At 44.7% G+C, this 20,162-nt stretch overlaps 1 protein-coding gene across 1 annotated transcript; it reads left to right on the forward strand.

The window, feature by feature from the left end:
* The first annotated feature begins 947 nt into the window (after positions 1-947).
* ZDBF2 (zinc finger DBF-type containing 2) lies at positions 948-19,069 on the forward strand. Its single transcript, XM_081913230.1, has 7 exons — positions 948-1,230; positions 5,699-5,805; positions 6,449-6,500; positions 6,667-6,718; positions 9,402-9,501; positions 11,756-11,883; positions 15,555-19,069. The coding sequence occupies exons 3-7, from the start codon at positions 6,449-6,451 to the stop codon at positions 18,295-18,297; spliced, it is 3,075 nt and encodes a 1,024-aa protein (XP_081769356.1). The 5' UTR covers positions 948-1,230; positions 5,699-5,805; the 3' UTR covers positions 18,298-19,069.
* The last annotated feature ends 1,093 nt before the right edge of the window (positions 19,070-20,162 follow it).

Here is a 20,162-nt window from a genome sequence, read left to right on the forward strand (position 1 = left end):
AAATCATTTTTCTCAGCAGCTAAAAGGCATTAGTTAAGCATCAGAAACATTATTGGAAGAGTCCAATAGTCCCAAGACAGCTTTCTGTTCATGCTCAGAGGACTCCTGAGGGAGGAGAAAGGAGGAGGGAACTGGAAAGGGGTATATAGGCTTGTGCACAGGACTGTGAATTTCGTGCATGCTTTTGTGGACTTATCACACTTGCTCCTTCTACCAGTTCATGGATGGTAGAAATAAAAAGCCTTTTCTCCGAAACTATTCCTTGAGTGTCTGTTGACTCCCACTTCCCTTTCCCAGGCGCAATATTTTTCCCACCTGAGGGCAAAGCCTCATAAGGCTACAGAATAATGCATGGTCAAGAGGCCAGAGATAACCCTTTCCTTGAAAGCTACTACAGTAAACCTCCTCACGTTGTTAAGCCGCCATGGAAAGCTAGCACACAAATAAAACGAGTTTATTGATGATGGTAGGAGAGGCAAAGAAAAAAGGCGGGAGCCGGACTAATTCCTCACACACACGAAACACCCAGTAATATAGTACTTGTCAGATTTCCTCTCATGTTTTGCAAAGGCTAAAAACTCCCTCTCTCCACGTTTTGACAAATGCTGAAATCTTTTTTCCCTTCAGGGTCTACAAATGTGGAAAACTTGTTGCTTTTTTAATGAAAGCTGGGGATCTGAGGCTTATAGTTCACACAGGGGTAGAGCAACTGACTGAGGCGCCCGCCTTTAACGGCTTCGCCGAGGCCTGAGGTAAAAAACGGTCCTTCGCCCCTCCCTCAGCGAAGACCTCGCGCGACGCCTCTCGCCGCTAATTCCCGCCTTTCTGGCCGGACGACCAATCGCGCCAAAGGCTCAGGAGGAGAAGGGACGTGCGTCGCGGACGTCACCGACGTCGTCATCCTGGTCTGACGGAGGGAGCTGGCGCGCACGCGCACTCCCACCCCCACCGTTGCGCCGGCCGCGGCCGACTCTGCAATGCGCGCTCCCGGCCGCCCCATAACCAGCCGGGGACGTGGAACGCGTTTCCCTCCCTTCACGCTTCCCTCAGCCTCCGCCAGGCCTCTCTAGGAAACACCCTAGCCAGGCCCCCCCTCTCCCTCTCTTTCTGTGGTAACCCGGAAGAGGAAGCGGCGGCCGCGCCCTTTGACCCAGTTCTTAGCGGAGTGGGGGAGGGGGAGGAAAAAAAGGAAAGTCGCGACGGAGGCGAGGAAGGAACCCCGGAAAGAAGGTGGGCAAGATGAGGCGGCGGGGAAGGGGAGGGAGCCGAAGGCGGCAGGGAAGGAAAGGCGCGCAGACTACGCGCAGGCCGCGGTTTTAATCCCCGTGCGCGCAGGGGGAGGCGGGGCCTCCTGGCTGCTTCCGGAGCGCGCCTTCAACCGAACCCCCCCAAACCCCGTTTGCTCTTTTTATCTTTTATCCCTCAAAAATCCCCCCCTTCACGGTTCTTTCAGGAGACCAGTGGGGGGTGGGGAACCCGCCGGGCGTCCTCTGAACAGCTGCGCGGGTGTCGCGGGACCCCGTTTGGGTGCGCCTCGCCTCTGAGGAGGGGTCCCGCCGCTGCTGCGGAGGAAAAGGAAGGAGAAGCTGCGCGAGGCTTCTGCGCGACGGGCCCGGATCCGACCCAGAAGTGGCGAAGCTGCCCTGCTTCAGGCCGCGAGTGGAGGGGGAGGCTCACGTGCCCATGTGCTCCCCGCCACCCATCTCAAAATAAAATGATTTTTTATATATATATATATATATATATAAAGCACATAAAACAATCGGGCTAACCAGCCTTGGCCTTGACTGGCTTGTCTCCATCTTGTAGGAACTATGGTCTTCCTTCCCTAGCCTTAATTCTACTGGAGGATCATTCTGAACTTCCACTGGAGTAAAGTGGTACCTCGGGTTACATACACTTCAGGTTACATATGCTTCAGGTTACAGACTCTGCTAACCCAGAAATATTACCTTGGGTTAAGAACTTTGCTTCAGGATGAGAACAGAAGGCGCGGTGGCAGCAGGAGGCCCCATTAGCTAAAGTGGTGCTTCAGGTTAAGAACAGACCTCCAGAACGAATTAAGTTCTTAACCCGAATTACCACTGTGTCATTCTGTTTGTCTTTTGTACCTATCACTGGAGAATACAGTGGTACCTCTGGTTACATACGGTTCAGGCGCTTCAGTTTACAGACTCTGCTAACCCAGAAATAGTACCTCGGGTTAAGAACTTTCTTCAGGATGAGAACAGAAATCGCGCAGCCGGAGGCCCCATTAGCTAAAGTAGTGCTTTAGGTTAAGCACAGTTTCAGGTTAAGAACGGACCTCCGGAACAAATTAAGTACGTAACCAGAGGTACCACTGTATTTCTTTCTTTCCAGTAGAAGATCATTCTATCCTTCCACTGGAAATTCGTTAGTTATTTCCTTCCTTACAATGAAAGTTGCTCCTTTCCTCCTGCAGCTCATTCTATCCTTCCCTCAACTGAAGGATCTTTCCTTCCCATTACAGTTCTATCCTTTCAAAGGAGGATCATTCTTTCCTTTCTTCCTTTCACTAAAAGTTCATTCTATCCTTCCACTGGAACAGTGGTTCCCAGTTAGCTAAGTACTGCAGACCCTCTGTTTTTCAAAAGCCAAGTATGGATATTTTGAAAATGTTGTGATATCTGTCGTAGTTTTTGTTATGTGAAAGATGCCACCATACCCTCCAGCATGTCACAGCACAAAACCATGATGCATGGCTGCGCTTCTGTGCGAGAGCACGGGGCCCAAAATGGGATGTCCCAGGCAGTTGACAGTTTGTGGACCCCCCTGCCTCTGTCCACCAGTTGGGAACCACTGCACTGGAGGATCATTCCTTCCTTCCACTGGAGGATCATTCTGTCTGTCTTTCCATGGTAGGGTCATTCTGTGACTGAGCTCCAGCCTTCAGGGTGAAGTGGGACACACAGGCTGAGTGCCCTGGGAGTTCTGAAGAAAACAATACCACATTCTCCCTTGTGCATTAATGTGTTGCGAATGTTATGCATAACCCTCCAAAGGGAAGGAAGCCTGTGTGCTGTGTGTGGAGAAAAAGCTATGTGTGGCTTGCGTGAAGCACCCAGACACAGTATCTCTATCTGTCACCGTAGTTTGCCCAAACTAGCTGTTCTTTTTCATTGTTCAGTTGGTGAAGTTTGTGTAGAAGTTGACACAGCTTTTAGCATAAGAGGCTAATATGGGCAGGAGGACAGATTGACTGTGTGCACGCACTAGCAACACATCCTGTAGAATTCTATCCATTATACAGTGGAACCTCTATTCATGACCACAATCCGTTCCGGAGACCTGTCTGGAAGTCGAAACGGGTTGCTGGGAGAGGCGCCGTTGTGCGTGGGCAGCTTTTGCCCGCTTCTGCGCATGCGCGAACGGCGATCACCGCTCCTGCGCATGCAAACCCGCCGGTTACTTCTGGGTTTGGGCGAAATGGATGCGAGCCGAGGTGGACATAAGAAGAGGTTTGACTATATTGACAAGGAGAATGAATTTCAATAACTAAAACGTTCTTTTGAAAAATACCACTTTTGAGGCATCTGCTCCAAAAATGGCAACTAGGCATTGCTTTGGTGACTGTAACCCTCGTTTTAAGGAGCCTTTTGGTGCTTAGCTTGTATATCTGAGTTTCTGACACTGGCTGAGAGCAGAAGTGATTGGTTTGACCGTTTGAGCAACAGTTTATAGCTTTTTGAATTAAGTTCACAGGGCAGTTTATTGTTGAAGGAGTAACTGTCTGGAAAGTTGCTCCAGAATTTTTGTACAGTTGTACCTCGGATTACATACGCTTCAGGTTACATACGCTTCAGGTTACAGACTCGGCTAACCCAGAAATAGTGCTTCAAGGTTAAGAACTTTGCTTCAGGATGAGAACAGAAATCGTGCTCCGGCGGCATGGCGGCAGCAGGAGGCCCCATGAGCTAAAGTGGTGCTTCAGGTTAAGAACAGTTTCAGGTTAAGAACGGACCTCCGGAACGAATTAAGTACTTAACCCGAGGTACCACTGTATTGCTCATACAAAGAATGATACAGGCAGTGAGACTAAAGAAGTCAAATAATAGTCTTATTGAGTCATTCTTTTTTCTATATCTTAACTGATGACTTTTTCCCTTTTTTGTGGGAGTGTAAACTGAACCTCATCCAATTAATTACAATTTGATATAAACATGAATAAATTTGCCATGTTTTGGCGAGTGTTTGTGTTTCTTGTCTGCCAATATTTTGTACCCCATAATACCTGTGGTGTGATTTATCTCACATTCCGTATGAGCTGGAGCTTAGCTGGAAGGGTGCCTCATGCTCTAGCATCATCAGGTTTTTTGGGTTTGTTTTTTATTGACCACATGAGACCATGCAATTAACGATACTTGTCTCATTTGCAGCCCAAGCCTATTAATATTTACTTGGAAGTGGGCCTTGCTGAATTCAGTGGGGATTACTTTCCAAGGGAGTGTGCATAGGATTGAAGCCTTAAGATATTTGCACAGGATTGATAGGTAGAGTCTAGATGGTAGACACCATGCAGTCTATGTTTATGGTTCTTCACAGTGTATGCAAAAAAATATACAAGATGAGAGGGATGAAAACTCTTAGAATTGTGGGATCTGACTACGTCCATAGCAACACTGAGCATTGAATATGCTTTAGATAACTAAAAGAGAAGACTGATGATCTGATGGTTGTCAAAAGAGACCCGGATTCAATTAATTAACTACCGTATTGTGATTTCCCTTACAGAATACATGATGTGCTCCTTCATTTTTTTGCCAATAATTTTTTTGCCTCCAATAAATTTTTATTAAGTCTTTAAAAAAACAGATTAACAAATTTAACAAATCTCAGATTAACAATTTTTAAAAATACAAATTAATTTCCATTTTTAAATATCTTTAGAGGTTGAATTCCCACCTGTCGTTCCATGGTGTTTTTAATGCCCGCCCTTTGCTACAAAGAGATCTTCTCTATTACACAACCTGATAATCATTATCATAATCTTTCTTCCATTGCTTAAACCTCCAAAAAAGAGCTGCACTCTTTAAAAAGTTCCTTGTCTTGATCTTTTACTTTACTGTTTTCATATAATTTTGCTTTTAAAAGCCATCTTTAATCAAAACTCTTTTTTCTCCCCCTTCATTCCATTGCTGCGGGTGCAGAGATCTAGTTGCAGTTATTGCATCCTCTTTGGAAACTCCCTCTCAATGGTTGTTAGCATGTGGGGAATCTTGCTTATTACTTTCTAACTTAACATCACTGCCCCCGACATTCCACCCGAAACCACAGGAAGTCCTTACATTCCAGTCATCCCCAACATTCTTCTCTATAAAACTGCTTGGCTTTCTCTTAATTTTAGTAGATCAAATCCGTAAGTCCAGCCATAGTCCTTCCAGGTCAGATTCCATTTTGCATTTCTCATTCAACCAGACAAAACGAGTTTATGTTTACATTCCTCACTTCCTAACTCCCACCCCACACGCTCTTCCACTGGGATCTTTCCTGTTAAACTGTACTAGCAAAGTCATTGCAGTTTTTACATTGTAAAAGTTGCATTGTATCCAAATGTTTTGTTTTGTTTTGATGCTCCTTATTGCAACTTAATCTTGATGCTAAGGTAGCGATTTCTCAACAGCTTTATAACTTTATGAACGATCTTCAGCTTGATTTTGTTGTTGGTTTTTTTTTACAGGCTGTCGATAACAATGAAAGACGAATCCTACTCAGCAAACAACTTTTTACGTGAGAGATAGTGTTTGACTCCTGCTCTTCAAGTGGATGTGAAGGACAGCAAGGAGGGTAAATATTCAAAAGTGCATAGTGATTTTAGTTACGTTTATCACAGAAAGATTGGAAAACTTCAAGTCATCCTTGTATAACTGAAATTTGGTATTCCCTTCCATCTAGACTCTAGGATAGTCTAGGCCCAGTAGTGCCTGCAGAGGCGAGCAAGAAGGGATTTTTGGTCATTCCCACAATCTTAGTGCCTTTTAATAGGGTTTGCTGCCATTTTAAAATAAGAACCAATGATAGATTCAGTCCTATAGTGATCCCATAACCATCTTTGACAGGCTATTCCCTCAACTCATGTCTCAGTTTGTAATTTAGTTAAGCCTATAAATACCTTATTTGGATGTGTGCATGGCCTATCGGTTTTTCGTTTGCTTTCCTCGCCTTCCAAGTTCTAATCCTTATGAAAGCAGTAATATCTCAGGGCAGCAAAGGTCTTAAGAGTCTTAACAAAAAATAGAGCGAGGAAGAAAGTAAGCTCATTTTCTAACTTAAAAATGCAATTTATTTTAATTTTTTAAAATAACGTGGGAGGCAATTTTAAAGTTAATCTGCAGCAGTGTTCTTGATATGGCAATGTTTTACTGAGCACACATCTTGGAAGTGCCTTTGTGCGTGCTCAGCTTTTCTCTGCATCGATTTTATTTTACAGATGTTTGATCGAAATAAACAAGTCGATGAAGCCTCTGCTGCTTCAGCACAAGGTAAGACTCTTATTTAATGGGGGAAACCCACATAATCAAATCATTAGCATCTGCTTGAAATGTATCTTTACTGCATTGACAGTTAATGAAACTTGGGGAGGAGGGAATATTTGTTGGCCGATTTCCCTTTCTATAGATTATCTTTTCCCCACCCTCCTTCTTACAGATATAGAAAGAAGAGGTAATGAAGGCTCCCTACAACAGGAGAGAGGTAGCAGGTGAGTAAGATTAACGTGGAATTACATTGAAGCTGTATTCTTTATACTTTATACCAGGCATAGGCAGACTCGGCCCTCCAGATGTTTTGGGACTACAACTCCCATCATCCCTGACCACTGGTCCCGTTAGCTAGGGATGGTGGGAGTTGTGGTCCCAAAACATCTGGAGGGCCGAGTTTGCCTATGCCTGCTTTATACATTAACTAGAACTTCCCATTTGTGGTCAATGTCACCCACCAACATATGGTCGACTACTTTTAGGATGCTGGTCTAGATGGGTCACTGGTCTGATCCATCAGGCTCTTCTTACACTCTGTTCTATTGAGTTAATGCTCAGATTTCTTATCCAGGATCTGATAAAAAAAATAATAAAGTACAGTGGTACCTTTGGATGCGAACGGGATCCGTTCCGGAGCCCCTTTCGAATCCTGAAGCCAACGCAATCTGCGTGTGCGTGGGTTGCGATTCGCTGCGCATGCGCATGACGGCATTTTGAGCGTCTGCGTGTGCGCGAGCAGCAAAATCCGGAAGTAACGCGTTCCGTTACTTGCGGGTCGCCGCGGAGCGTAACCTGAAAACGCTCAACCTGAAGCTTATTTAACCTGAGGTATGAGCTTCGGGATGAATATTTTCGGGTTGCGCTCCACGGCGACCCAGAAGTAATGGAGCGTGTTACTTCCGGGTTTCGCAGCATGCGCAGACGCTCAAAATGACGTCATGTGCATGCGCGGAAGCGGTGATACGTAACACGCGAAGACGCATCTTACGTTTACTTCAGGATGTGAACGGGGCTCCAGAACAGATCCCGTTCATATCCAGAGGTACCACTGTAATTAAATATTTGCACTAGCACAGTGGGACTCCCTCCCCCCTTGTGTTCCTTACAGTATCCCCTAAACTGCTCCATTACGTACATTCAAGGGAACCTCCAGATCAGATTTAGTGGGTGTGTGGGGAGGAGAAAATTGCACTGATGGAACTTTTCCCTTAGCGCTACATTGAAAGCAACCCAGGTGGGGCCTCCTTGAAACAGCTCCATTTGACCTGGATGCTCAGAGGCCATGGAATGGTGACTGACTGTTATTGGGGGGGGGGGAATAAAAGCAGAAAACTGGGTGGGAGAGGGGAATGGGATGGAGTGTCATCAAAGAAGGTATGTCTGGCTGCCTCGCTGGAATACTGTACAGGAGCACTCCACACTGCAACATTTTGTTGCACGTTCTGCCTGCATTTTATAGTAATGCATTTGGAGTATGGGGAGGCTGAAGGAGACGGCGCTGTTTAAAATATAGCAGTGGGAATAGGGAGCAGAATGGGGGAAAAATTCCATTTTTTCTCTCTATAGGACGCACCCAACCATAGGACGCACCTTGTTTTAGAGGGGGAGAACAAGAAAAAAAAAATCTCCCCCTCTGTGCTCAGCGCCCCTTCAGCGAAGCGGCAGGAGAAACGGAGCCCCTTCCATTTCTCCTCCTGCTTGGCTGAAGGGGCGACTACCCTTCAGCGAAAGGAACCCGAAGCCTCCGGAGCGGAGCGGGAACTCCTGCCGCGCTCCAGAGGTTTCAGGCAGCTATCTTTGAAGCCTGGAGAGCGAGACGGGTTGGTGCACACTGACCCCTCTTGCTCTCCAGGCTTCACTGAAGGCAACCCAAAGCCTCCGGAGCACGGCGGGAGCGCTCCTACTGTGCTTCGGCGGCTTCATGTTGCTATCGCTGAAGCCAGGGAGCCTGCATTCGCTCCATAAGACGCACACACATTTCCCCTTAATTTTTGGAGGGGAAAATGTGCGTCTTATAGAGCGAAAAATACGGTATTTGATAGAATTATTTTTGTTTGCATGCATATTCAATGACTGCTTTTGCATATTCCATTCCACTGCATTTTGCATATTCCATGACTGCTTTTGCATATTCCATGACTGCTTTTGCAGTCCGCAAAAGAATGGATGATTGTATGCAGTCAACAGTGAATTGTTCTTGAAGCCTTTCTCCCAATCTGGTTGACTTGCTTGCACTGCTTCCCCGCTCCCTGACTGAAATTTTGCTGTTCTGCATTTGTTATCTACTTTCTTGACACTTCTATCCTAGGAAATAATGCAGGATTAGCTTAAGCTACTTTCATTAACAATCTTCTTAGCTGGAAGCGTCTTAATGGCCTGTGATGTTGATCAGCATTGATAAATGATTTTTGTGAATTTATTTTAAGAGCCCATCGCTTTGGGTCTCTGAAATCCTTGATGAGTGCCGTATATGAATAATGTAGTGTAGCTGTAATGCATCTCGATATGTTACCAGTTCATAACAATCTGGAAAATGTGTATGTTCTACAGAGTCGTTAGTAAAAAATGCTAAGTGCTTTCTACCTCCCCCATGGTCGAAATGAGGTTTAGGAATGCTTGTTCAATGCAATAACATCTTTTAACCATTTCGAAAGTGTGATGATTCTGAACCATTACTTTTTCACTCATCTAATATAGGGATGAATATTTCTTGGGTCAGAAAATTTTATATACGTAGAGGTGAGGCCATACTGAATTTTACTTATGTGTGGTTCATTTTGACTGAGTGTGGAAAAAGTAACATGAATGTTGTTTTAATAGCAGCCCTCATCCAGGTAGGAGTTTAACTTCTCTCTCCCTCTGAAAACAGCTGGTTATCTGAAAATTTCTATTTTTCATTTTAAGCATGCAAGCACCAGAGCTGGCTGGGCCTAGAGTACCTGTCGTACAGAACAGGCAAGGCTATTGCAACTGTTGCCATGTACACTACAGTAATCTGGAACAGGTAAGGACTTAACGCCAACTGCCATTATGCCATTTTCTGTCAAAGGGCTTGATCAGCTGTTAGTTTTACTCGATTGGATCTAAAAGTTTAAAAATAAAGGATGGGAACATTGTTTGACACAGCCAGTTTCATTTTTAGTCTTCAGCTTGAAGGGGTTTGCACTAAAATATTTTTTTAGGTAATAGATCTGTAAGCGGTGGCTCACTCCCACATTCACTGCAACTTAAGAAAAGCGTGTTTGTGAAAACGAGTGGAGTTCAATATGTGCATTAGGTGTAGAGAACAGTCCCTCTGTCCAGCAAGTCCCACTTTTCCTCATCTTCCTTAGCGCTATCACCTACAGTGGTACCTCTGGTTACGTACTTAATTCGTTCCGGAGGTCCGTTCTTAACTTGAAACTGTTCTTAACCTGAAGCACCACTTTAGCTAATGGGGCCTCCTGCTGCCGGAGCACAATTTCTGTTCTCATCCTGAAGCAAAGTTCTTAACCTGAGGTATTATTTCTAGGTTAGCGGAGTCTGTAACCTGAAGCATATGTAACCCGAGGTACCACTGTATTTCTCACTGCTATCATCACAATTCTTGGGCTGGGCTTGAGCTGTTGAGAGAAGTTGCATTCCACTGTACAAGATACCATGGAAGAAGATGCTCGTGTGGCTAGTAGAACATTTAGGCAAGGAAAACTTGTGCCTTGGAAGCTGGGGGTAGAGAGGTTAAATACAATGTATTGACTTCCTTAAACCTTAGAAGGGAAATTCCATTGGCTTAAAGGGCAAAGGTGCAGAACCTCCTCCTGCTGTTTCTCCAGTACCCATTCAACTGTCTTTCTATTACCATTTCTTACTCCTTAATTTTGGCCACTTCCACACCTCACCCTTGTTTCCCCCAGTTATGTGCAGTCTCTTTCTTTTGTCCCCCATCCTCTGCTGCAGCTGCCTCTCCCACCCAGGTGTCTTTGCTTCTAGTGCAGGGGTCAGCAAACCTTTTCAGCAGGGGGCCGGTCCACTGTCCCTCAGACCTGGGGGGGGGGGGCGGACTATATTTTGAAAAGGAAAAAATGATGCAAGAGCATCACGAGCCCCCCGGTGGCTAGTTACCTGTGTCTTGCGAGTGGCAGGGGCTGGTGGCGGCGGCGGTGGAGGGATGATGAGCGGCCTGCGAAAGAGCTCCAGAGAGGGGCTGCTTATTATTATTTTTAAATAATTTTTATTAAGGTTTTTACATTACAAAAAATGAAAAAAAATGAAAAAAGAAAAAATATCAAATAAAAATTGTTAAAAACAATCAATCTTTCCATCACATTATTTTTCATTTACTTGTTTCTCGGACATCCTCATACCACCCTTTTTTGTATTCCAAATCAAATTATTAATTCAACAATTTCTTTCCCTCTTTTTGCTACCCAAATCTTATTCTTAAATTATTACAATCTTGAATTTTTACTTATATAAACCCATTTTTTCGTATTCTTTTAACCCATTACAGCTAGAAACCACTTAGTTCCAACCCAAATTATTCTAAAATTCATTAATTTTACAATATCTCTGTAAATAATCTTTAAATTTCTTCCAATCTTCTTTCACTGACTCTTCTCCCTGGTCTCGGGTCCTGCCGGTCATTCATTTCTGCCAATTCCATATAGTCCATCACCTTCATCTGCCATTCTTCCAAAGTGGGTAGATCTTGTGTCTTCCAATATTTTGCGATAAGTATTCTTGCTGCTGTTGTGGCATACATAAAGAAAGTTCTATCCTTCTTTAACACCGATTGGTCAACTATGCCCAGGAGAAAGGCCTCTGGTTTCTTTAAAAGGGTATATTTAAATACCTTTTTCAGCAGAGAGGGGCTGCTTAAAATGGCAGCCGCTCGAGTGCTGCTGCTGGCACCAACAAAGCCCAGCCCCCTTCCTCCTCTAGGCAGGGCGGGGAGAAGCCAGGAGGAGGCGCCACCGCTGTGTGAGGGAGAGGGAGATCCACACAGCGATTCCTGGACCGTCCGTGGGCCGGATCCAAAAGGCAATTGGGCCTGATCCAGCCTGCGGTCCTTAGTTTGCCAACCCATGTTCTAGGGCTTGGTTGGGAGGGGGAAAGGAGAGGTGGGTATCTCTGTGGCATCTTTATCACACGTGTTCAAGTGGCATCTTTTTCTGTTCATCTTTTTGGGAGTTACCCTTGATCTTGTGTATTGTAATGAAAACAGTTGTTAAGCTTTGGTAGCTGATTAATATAAAGCATCGTCTTCTTCCCTCGTTCAGCACGTGTACAGTACCCAGCACAGGCACTTTGCCACTTACTGCAGGAACCGTACGGGCACAACTAGCCTGATGGAGCGTTTCCTGGAAGATGTTTTGCGGCACCATCCCTATAGATACCATGATAACAGGTAAAATACCCAGTGTGGTGGTGGTGTTTTTTTGGCTTGTCTAACTTTTATAATATATATGCAAGGTAGTGTGTTAAACTTCTTAAATTATTGAATTTGCAGCAGGTTTGGCCCTCTGGAGAAGGAACTTTACCTGGAGACCCCCGCTTCATACAAAACATGTATTTAGCTTAATGGATTGTTTCATATATCTGCACTAATTACAGAGCTTTTAAATTTAACTGGTAGAATAAATCAGCACGATTCTATGGTTGTGCAATCGTCGCATGATACAGTCATGCAACAAACCACATCCATGGAACCATTTGTGCAAAGGGGCTTTCCCCTCTCCTCCCTCCACCCTACCCCCCCCCCAATTTGACTTAGGGGGAGTCGGACTCAGAAGAACCCTTCAGAACAGCACGGGGGGGGGGGGACATTCTGTCTGGTAGGGTGCAATGTTTGCACAGACAGAATGGTTGCAATAGCATGAGATTGAATTCTACTCAAAGAGATGTTGTGTGCAAATTTGGCTCCAGATCCCCGCCTTTATTTTCTGGGGTCTTTCCATTTCTCTGGATGGTGTTATTTCAAATGATACCTGGAAGGAATATCTTGGCAGAGAGAGTTGAATGTCCAGATCAAGGCCAGCAAAGGTATAATGTAGGTATAATTTTGCTGTGAGAAGTGACGAGGGACCGAATATTAATCCTGATTCTGTTTTGGAAAACTGAATTGTGAAAATTTATTCTGTCTGCTGTGGACTAGGTTCTGCCATTTTTGATGAATTGATGAGAATGCAAAAATTAATTATGGGTGTGTGAGGGAAGTGCACAATGGCTGCAGTTTGGCATCACACTAAACCATAGTTCAGTGTAATACAAGCTGCGGTGAGCCTTGGGCTCCCATCTCCTCCTTCTGTGTGGTTAAGGAGGAGGAGTCTGGAAGCATTGGCATCTGCTTTTGCTTAACCACCTTTTTTTCATGTTACCTGTGATTTGTTTGAAACAAATCAGCTTGGAACCATAATTACGGAGGTGGGGGAACTGTACAAACCTGAGGCTCACTGCAGCTCATCCCCGTTTGTTCATGTAATTTCACCAGTATAAATGGAGCTGCAACAGACATCCAGAAAAGTGAAGGAAATGCATAGGTCTCACTATCTTATTTGTATCTGTCTCCCCCCCCCCCCAAGAAGTATCTTTTCTGCCTGAGTGGGGATCCTTAGCCCCAAACCCAGTGTTCTCTGCAGAGTCCTATCAGGATTCCCCGTCTAGCCTCGTGGGCTGTGTTTAGCACAATAGGGAACCAGTTGTTTAGGCCTTGAAGCGGAGCCCAAACAAAGCTATCCCATCTTTTTGAAGGATGCTATATTGAAAACAGCAGGCTATATCCAGTGAGGGTCTTCCAAACCCACCAGAGCTGGTTCTGAGGGGGCAGCATGCAGGGGGCAGGAAAGGAAGATGAATTTCCATTGTGCACCATGAAGTCTCTTGCCTGCAGTGATGGACCCAGCCCTGGGATCTGGTGCTTTCATTTGCCTTCTTTCCGTTTGATTTTCCAAGTATGTCAAGAGCAAAATCCCATCTGGGCATCAGCTGTGAGGTCACCATTGGAACTTCTTAATAATAAACTCCTGGAGTGAAATAAACACCTGGCTATTCTGGGTTAGCTATAATCACATCCCTCACATGTGGCAGCCACGAGCCAGGGAATAGGTCGTTCTAATGAGTGCAGACTAAAATAGTATTTTGCTCTGGTACCTGATATATTATTTATAAAAGTTAGCGTAGAAGGTTTTATTCCTTGGTGTTTCATCCATCATACTTTTATGTTATGTGCCGTATTGATGGCAGGGAGGATATTTCTGAAGACTGCTGTTTCATGCTGCTATTTCCTTTCTGAAAAGACAGCGCATCAGTTCTTAGACTGCAGGATGCTACCAGAACATAAGAAATGTTCTTTGGTGTCTGTTGAGAAGCTAGTATTTCATTCACTAATATGGTTTATCAAAGACTTGAAATTAAAAGATACAAAGCGTCAAAAAGTCCAGGACAAAACCAGCTTTTCTGACAGAACGCAATTCTGAGCAGCTGCCATGCATCTAAACCTTTCATTCCACTTAGATGGTTAGTGGCTGCTATGAATGCTCCCACACACTCGTAGGAATGCGTTTTGTTTTGCCTTTGTTCATTTTTCTGCTTCAGAGGCGTTTGAATTTTTAACACATCTCCCCTTTGCTGTGTTGATTTTAATGGAACTTCAGCATCTTGCAAGGCTATCTTGATTCTAGCTAGTATTAGAACAACTTGGGGACAAGGAAGCTGCTGTAAAAGCTTCGTTCTGGGCAATCTGAATATAAACTCAGACATACAAAATGCACACGAGAGCATAATTAGTGCAAAGACGAGCCTTTGCTCAACCATTAGTGCAAAGCAACACTGATGGTTAACTGCCTGCGTCCATGGTCAGAAACATGCGGCCTTTATTCAGGTAAACTGTTCGGTATGAAGGAAAATATCGACTCTTTGTTTAACTAGGATTTCCCCTCTCAGATCTTTTGGCATTTGAATGCAACCATGGACCTGTGTACCTAGTCACTGAATGGGGGCACAGTTAGTAATCAGTTGAGAATCTCATTAAAAAATTAGCCCATATCATTGTGAATATTGGCTGAAATGACAAGAACACTTCGGTTTAGCTTACAGAAAGGGCAAGGACAAGGGGTGAGAAGAATTCATCTACACAGCTGTGGATTAAGTTTATGCAGGTTTTACAGACACAGTTGCTTGGATCCTAATTTTTCATTTTGTAAACAGAAGCTCCTTCTGTTCATGGAATAAGAGAATTAGGATCCTAACCAGTGGTTGTACAATAAGATACACACAATACAGGAATATTCATGTTTTTGTCAAAGGAAGATTATTCAGAATAGAAATTTGTGCTGTCTTAGGTGTCTAATGCAGTTCATGTCTGTGTATAAACTGATACTGGGTATAGCTTATTCATATTCTTGTTGATACACTTTAAAAAATCTGTCTTTCTTTAAATTAAAGCCTATCAAAGTAGCATTTCTAATTCTACAATGTAAAGATGTGTATGCATTGCTTCTGTGCTCTGGTGCTCATAGGCAGCCATTAGCTGCATTATTACATTAAGCTTTCCTGCCTCAAAGAGTGTCTGCTATAACAAAGGCTGCCCAGATGAAGGCTCACATTCTTTCTTTTATTTTTATTGTCCCAACATATCCTTCCCCAGCGCTCCAGTAGCTCAGAAGAGTGTTAATCATTGTGGCAGAGAGTCTTGGCACTAGTAGTAGTTCTGGGAACAGTGCTGCAGTTTTTCCTATGCAGCAGAATCTCAGTGCTTCCCTCCCTTCCCTCCCCATTATACAGTAACATTAAAAGGTAAAGGTACCCCTGACCATTAACAGTACAGTAACATTAATGGGCTTTAAATAAAACATTACCGTCCATGAAATTCAGAGTTCAAACCTGTAAGTTATGGGGCAGTTAATAAGGAGTGCTTTTGTTTGTGGCCCAATTTGACTTGCAGCTGAAGTGCTGGTTGTACTGATAAGGGTAGTTCCTGTTTTATTAACTCTTTGGGCTCTTAATCCCGTAGCTGCAAACCCCAGTTTTGTGCTAAGTGTATTTACAACGTTTACGTGGGTTTTCTTCTCCCTTCCCCAGACCAACTTACGACGACATACCTACCGGCAGCTCCCAACCACTTCCCAGGAATGAGCCTCTTTTGCCGGTGGAAGTGCTGGAGAAGGAAAGTGCCATTAGCAAGGGAGAAGAACCGAGCACCGACAGTGCATTCATTGCGGAGTCAGGCTGCTTGACTTCCCAGAGATCACACGAGGAACTGAAAGAGGCTCCTGGGCCAGTCACACTTCTCCATACGCTAGAAGAAAGGGGGAAAGTGCGCAGCCAAGGAACTTCGCAGCAAACTATAGACATCTCTTGCAGTACAAGAAATCATGTTGCAGCAGATGGAACTCCGACTGAAAGTAGTAGCCATAAAACCCCACTTGCAGCAGTGAACCCCATACCCTGCCCATCATCCATTAGCCACTCACCACCCCCTCCAATGCTTGCAAAAAATGTGAGGCATTCAGTAATACCAGATTTGGCTTCACAGAACAGGTGTGAGCAAACCACGCAGAGCATCTGCGATCAAGATGGATTACTGATGCCAAATTTGAGCCCCGTTTTGCAGTCTCCCCCAAGAACTCTTTCACATTCACAAGATGGATTACCGATTCCAAATTTGAGCCCCGTTTTGCAGTCTCCCCCAAGAACTGTTTCACATTCACAAGATGGATTACCGATTCCAAATTTGAGCCCCATTTTGCAGTCTCCCCCGAGAACTGTTTCACATTCACAAGAGAGTCCTGTGTGTAATCAAGGCAACTCCTTAATCTCAGGTCAGGTTTTTTTAAAACAAGGTGGCTTACAGGCTCAGGATGAAAGTCAGATTTCCGACTTCTGTCTCAGGGACACCAGCAACCCTGTGGGTACCGGTAACTCGCTGAGTTTTCAAGCAGTTCCCCAGTTTTCAGGGGGGAAAGAGAACCAGCTGAGCAGAAGCGCGGAAACTTCTGTAGATGAAATCATTGGCGAAGTCATTCTGAGACAGTGCTGTGAAACTTCTCCCAAAGAGTCGCCTCTCAGAGACGAAGAGACTGACCCGTGCGTAAATATCCTGTCGCTTCTGGACCACAACAGTGTTCATGGATCCGATGTCAGCTTTGATTGTGATGCAAATGTTCAGTCCGGAGCACACCTGCCTAAGGCAGCTGTTAAAAATCTAGAATTGCTCAAAGAGGTTCAAGTAAATTTACAAGATGAGAAGTATGGCTCCCAGCTCAGTTCCATTCTTCAAAATAACTCTGTGCAGCAAACAGCAGAACCAGAACCAGAAGCAGATGTGTCCATTCATCATAAAGAACCAGTTCTCCCAGCTTTGCCCCATGTGCCTCCTTCCTTTGTAGGAAAGACGTGGTCCCAGATCATGTACGAAGATGATATGAAAATTGAAGCCCTTGTGCGGGATTTCAGGGAAGGTCGCTTCCGCTGCCACTTTAATTCCAAGTCCTTGGCTAATGGTGCAACAACAAAGAAGAAGAAGGAAGAAGAAGAAGAAGGGAAAATCAGTGCAGTTGCAGCTGAGGAATTGGAGGCTGTGTCGGATAAAGGCATTCCGGAATTTGGCTCTGACTTCAGCAACTCTCCTGCTGCCTCAGAAACACAACACATTCCAGAAACGGTAAAGAAGCCTCAAAAAAGGACTTGGCGCCTTGCCTCAAGATGCCAAGTAGTCAAGGTTAGCCACGGCACACAAACTAGCTTGCTGAACTATCCCATAGTGAAACACAAAACCATTAGAAGGGACCACGAGCAGCCAGATCCGAAAGGTTACTTTGTATGGTCAGAGAATGAGAAGACACCCACCATGAAAACTAGACTCTGTGCCCTCAAGCTTCCTGAGTCTTACACCAAAATTCTGAACCCTTTACAGCCCCAAACCACAGTCTATGTTCTTTCCTGTCCAGAGATGAAATTGTCTAGGAGCAACGCTGAAGGCATTCCCAAAACGAGAAGATGCTACAACTCCACAGATAGTAAGGACTCCATAAGGTACAAATACAAACAGACTTCTATTAAGTATTATGACCCACTGACGAACCGAGTTTTAAAAACTCCTCCCAGGAGTGTCGCTGGGGGGAAAGCAAAGAAGGCTTCACATGTCCGGCAGCTCTTCAGGAGTCTCAGCCTTGATGCAAATGGGAAGAAGCGAGCCGATACGCAGTATGAATGCATAGCACCAAAGTCCTTCAATTCGCCAGATTTCAATGGTTCGTCAACACCTCTCACGTTGGATCCAGTTAAGGAGAAAGATAAGAATTCAAGTCATAAGACGGACGACTCTTCTGTTTCCCCAGAGAAGTCTGAGTGTCTGGTATGTAGCAGTTCAGAGAAATCCTATAAGCACCTAGTTCTTTCACCACTGAACTCCCACCGATCCCAGCAGGACGGTGACTTTAGGTTAACTCCCTTCAATAGGCAGAGGAGAAAGAACAGTAGTCGAGAGCCAGGGTTTTCCAAAAAAGCTGCAGGACTAGCTATTGTAAGGCGTTGCCTCATTCGGAGAGGGATCCGGAAACAGCCACCCAGGACTACAACTCAGGCAAGGGAGGGGAGGTTGAGAAAGATTTATTGTGCTGCAAAATCCTCTGGCTTGTCCATTTCCAGGCATCAAACAAAGAAAGCTACTGTAGCAAAGCACCTTAAGAAAGAAAAGCTTGATGCTAAAAAGTTAAAGGTGGCAAGCAAACCCAAGGGGACATTTTTGAATGACGCAGCGATTGTGGGCGTGGACATTTCTGAAGAGAGGCAGGGAACCACTCAAGGGCTTCATCCAAAGTAAAAAAAAAAGCAAGTTACTGGAGGCAAAAATCTTCTTTGCACTGTGAAGTGTTTCCCAAACCACACCGACATGGATGTTGATTTTCCCTACTAAGAGGCACTCAAGAACAGGCCGAAGAGGTGGAAAGTGGGAGGGCTTTTCAGAAACCTTTTGCTGCGCCAGAGCTAGAAACTGAACAAGTTCAAGGTCCGACAACAAGCCAACATACCTACAAACTGTTCACGTTGCTGCTCTGGTGGCATGCTGCACATTGCACTGTTCTATTATGTAAAAGTTACAAAAAATAATAATGTGTATTTGTTTGTTTGAAAGCACTAAAAGGTCCTGTTTAATAGGCTCCCTTGCATCTTTGCCACAGCAGAGAAATATTGAACTTGAGTTGTACATTATTCTACCTGAAGGGAATGTAGTGCACTAAGTTTCGGAAGTGAATACATTTGCCTTGTACATAACATTCAGCTTTTCTTACCTAGCTGACGAGAAACCCACCAAAACTTTACTCCGCAATGGCTTGCGTCCCTTGAGCAGAAGACATCCCTTGCGTGTGTGCGCGAGGATCATCAGTCCTCCCCCCTTCCTTGTCTACAGCTCTACACAGGCACCCTGCTGCTCTGGAGGATCCCTCAACATCTGGAGTCAGTTTGGGGGGAAACTGCAGTTGGGAAATTGGACAGCTTCACGACGTTAGCAGAAGTGCCTTCAGCTTGTAATGTGTGGTCGTTGGATCCAAGCCCAAGAGCTAGGATCAAAAAATTAAACGGAATTGTATTTCGGTGTAATCTGTGACAAGCCATATAACACAGGGGGGAAAAAATCAGTGAGACTGTCACAGTAGGACCTGCATACTCCAAAGTAAATTCCCGTTGTTTTCAGTGGGGCTTATGCATGTAGGATTTTACTGCCTGGACTAAGTGCACTTTCCTCGGGGTAATTCCCACTGAACACAACGGGACTTGCTTCTGAGTAAGCATGCACGGGATTACACTGTAAATTATGGGAAGAAGTATAAGGCTAAGTAGAAGGTTTGCGAAATTACTATCTAACCCCTCCTCCCCACATGGTGTTGGTTTTATCTCTGCTGACGTGCACTCGTTCGTGCTGTTCCCACCTCCACCCCTTTGAAAGCAGATTAATCTACGGCTTCCCAGGGCCACACAGAACCGTTCCTCCAGAATGCTACACACAAGCAATATTTCTGTCCCCTCATTGAAATTAAAACTACCCAGGGATTTTAGAATGGAATCGATCTCTTATGCCTGGCTTCTCTGTCACCCCACAGCATAGTTGTGAAAATACTGGGAATGAATTAAAATAAAGCTGCCGCAGACAAAAGTTCTGAAAGATGCTACTTCGCATTTTAAGTCAAAACAGATCTACAGATATTGGTTGAGAAAGAAACATAGGTTTGCCTAAGAAAATAATGGACAGGGATTTTTGTTTGGCTTTTATTTCATTTAAAAGCTTTTTTTAAAAAGTGCATATCCCCCGAGATAGAGAGTTAAATCCAGTAGTGTCCTTCCACCTGTGGGACAGACAGAACTGATGAAACGGATTCCCCCCCCCCAGATCTGCTTAGGTGTGCTGCGGAAATTTGTCCCAGAAGGTTGGTGGATATTCCAGAGCAGGGGTGTGTGTGTTTGTGTGTGTTGCATGGGAGGAGGAGAGGAAGTCAAAGGCTCACATGGCATTGAGTGCTGCTCTTAGGCTATTGTGGTTATGCAAAACATTTTTTTAGATTAGCTTCCCTTCTCTACATATGACCCACCCGGATTTGTTTTTATTGAAAAGTCTGTTTTCTGGGAAGAGACTTTGCAAGCGGGAATTGACATGAGACTGAATGTTGACGCTGTCTTTGACACCCCTGG

The sequence above is a fragment of the Podarcis melisellensis genome, assembly GCF_964234715.1.
Source record: "Podarcis melisellensis genome assembly, chromosome: 1".
NCBI lineage: Eukaryota > Metazoa > Chordata > Lepidosauria > Squamata > Lacertidae > Podarcis > Podarcis melisellensis.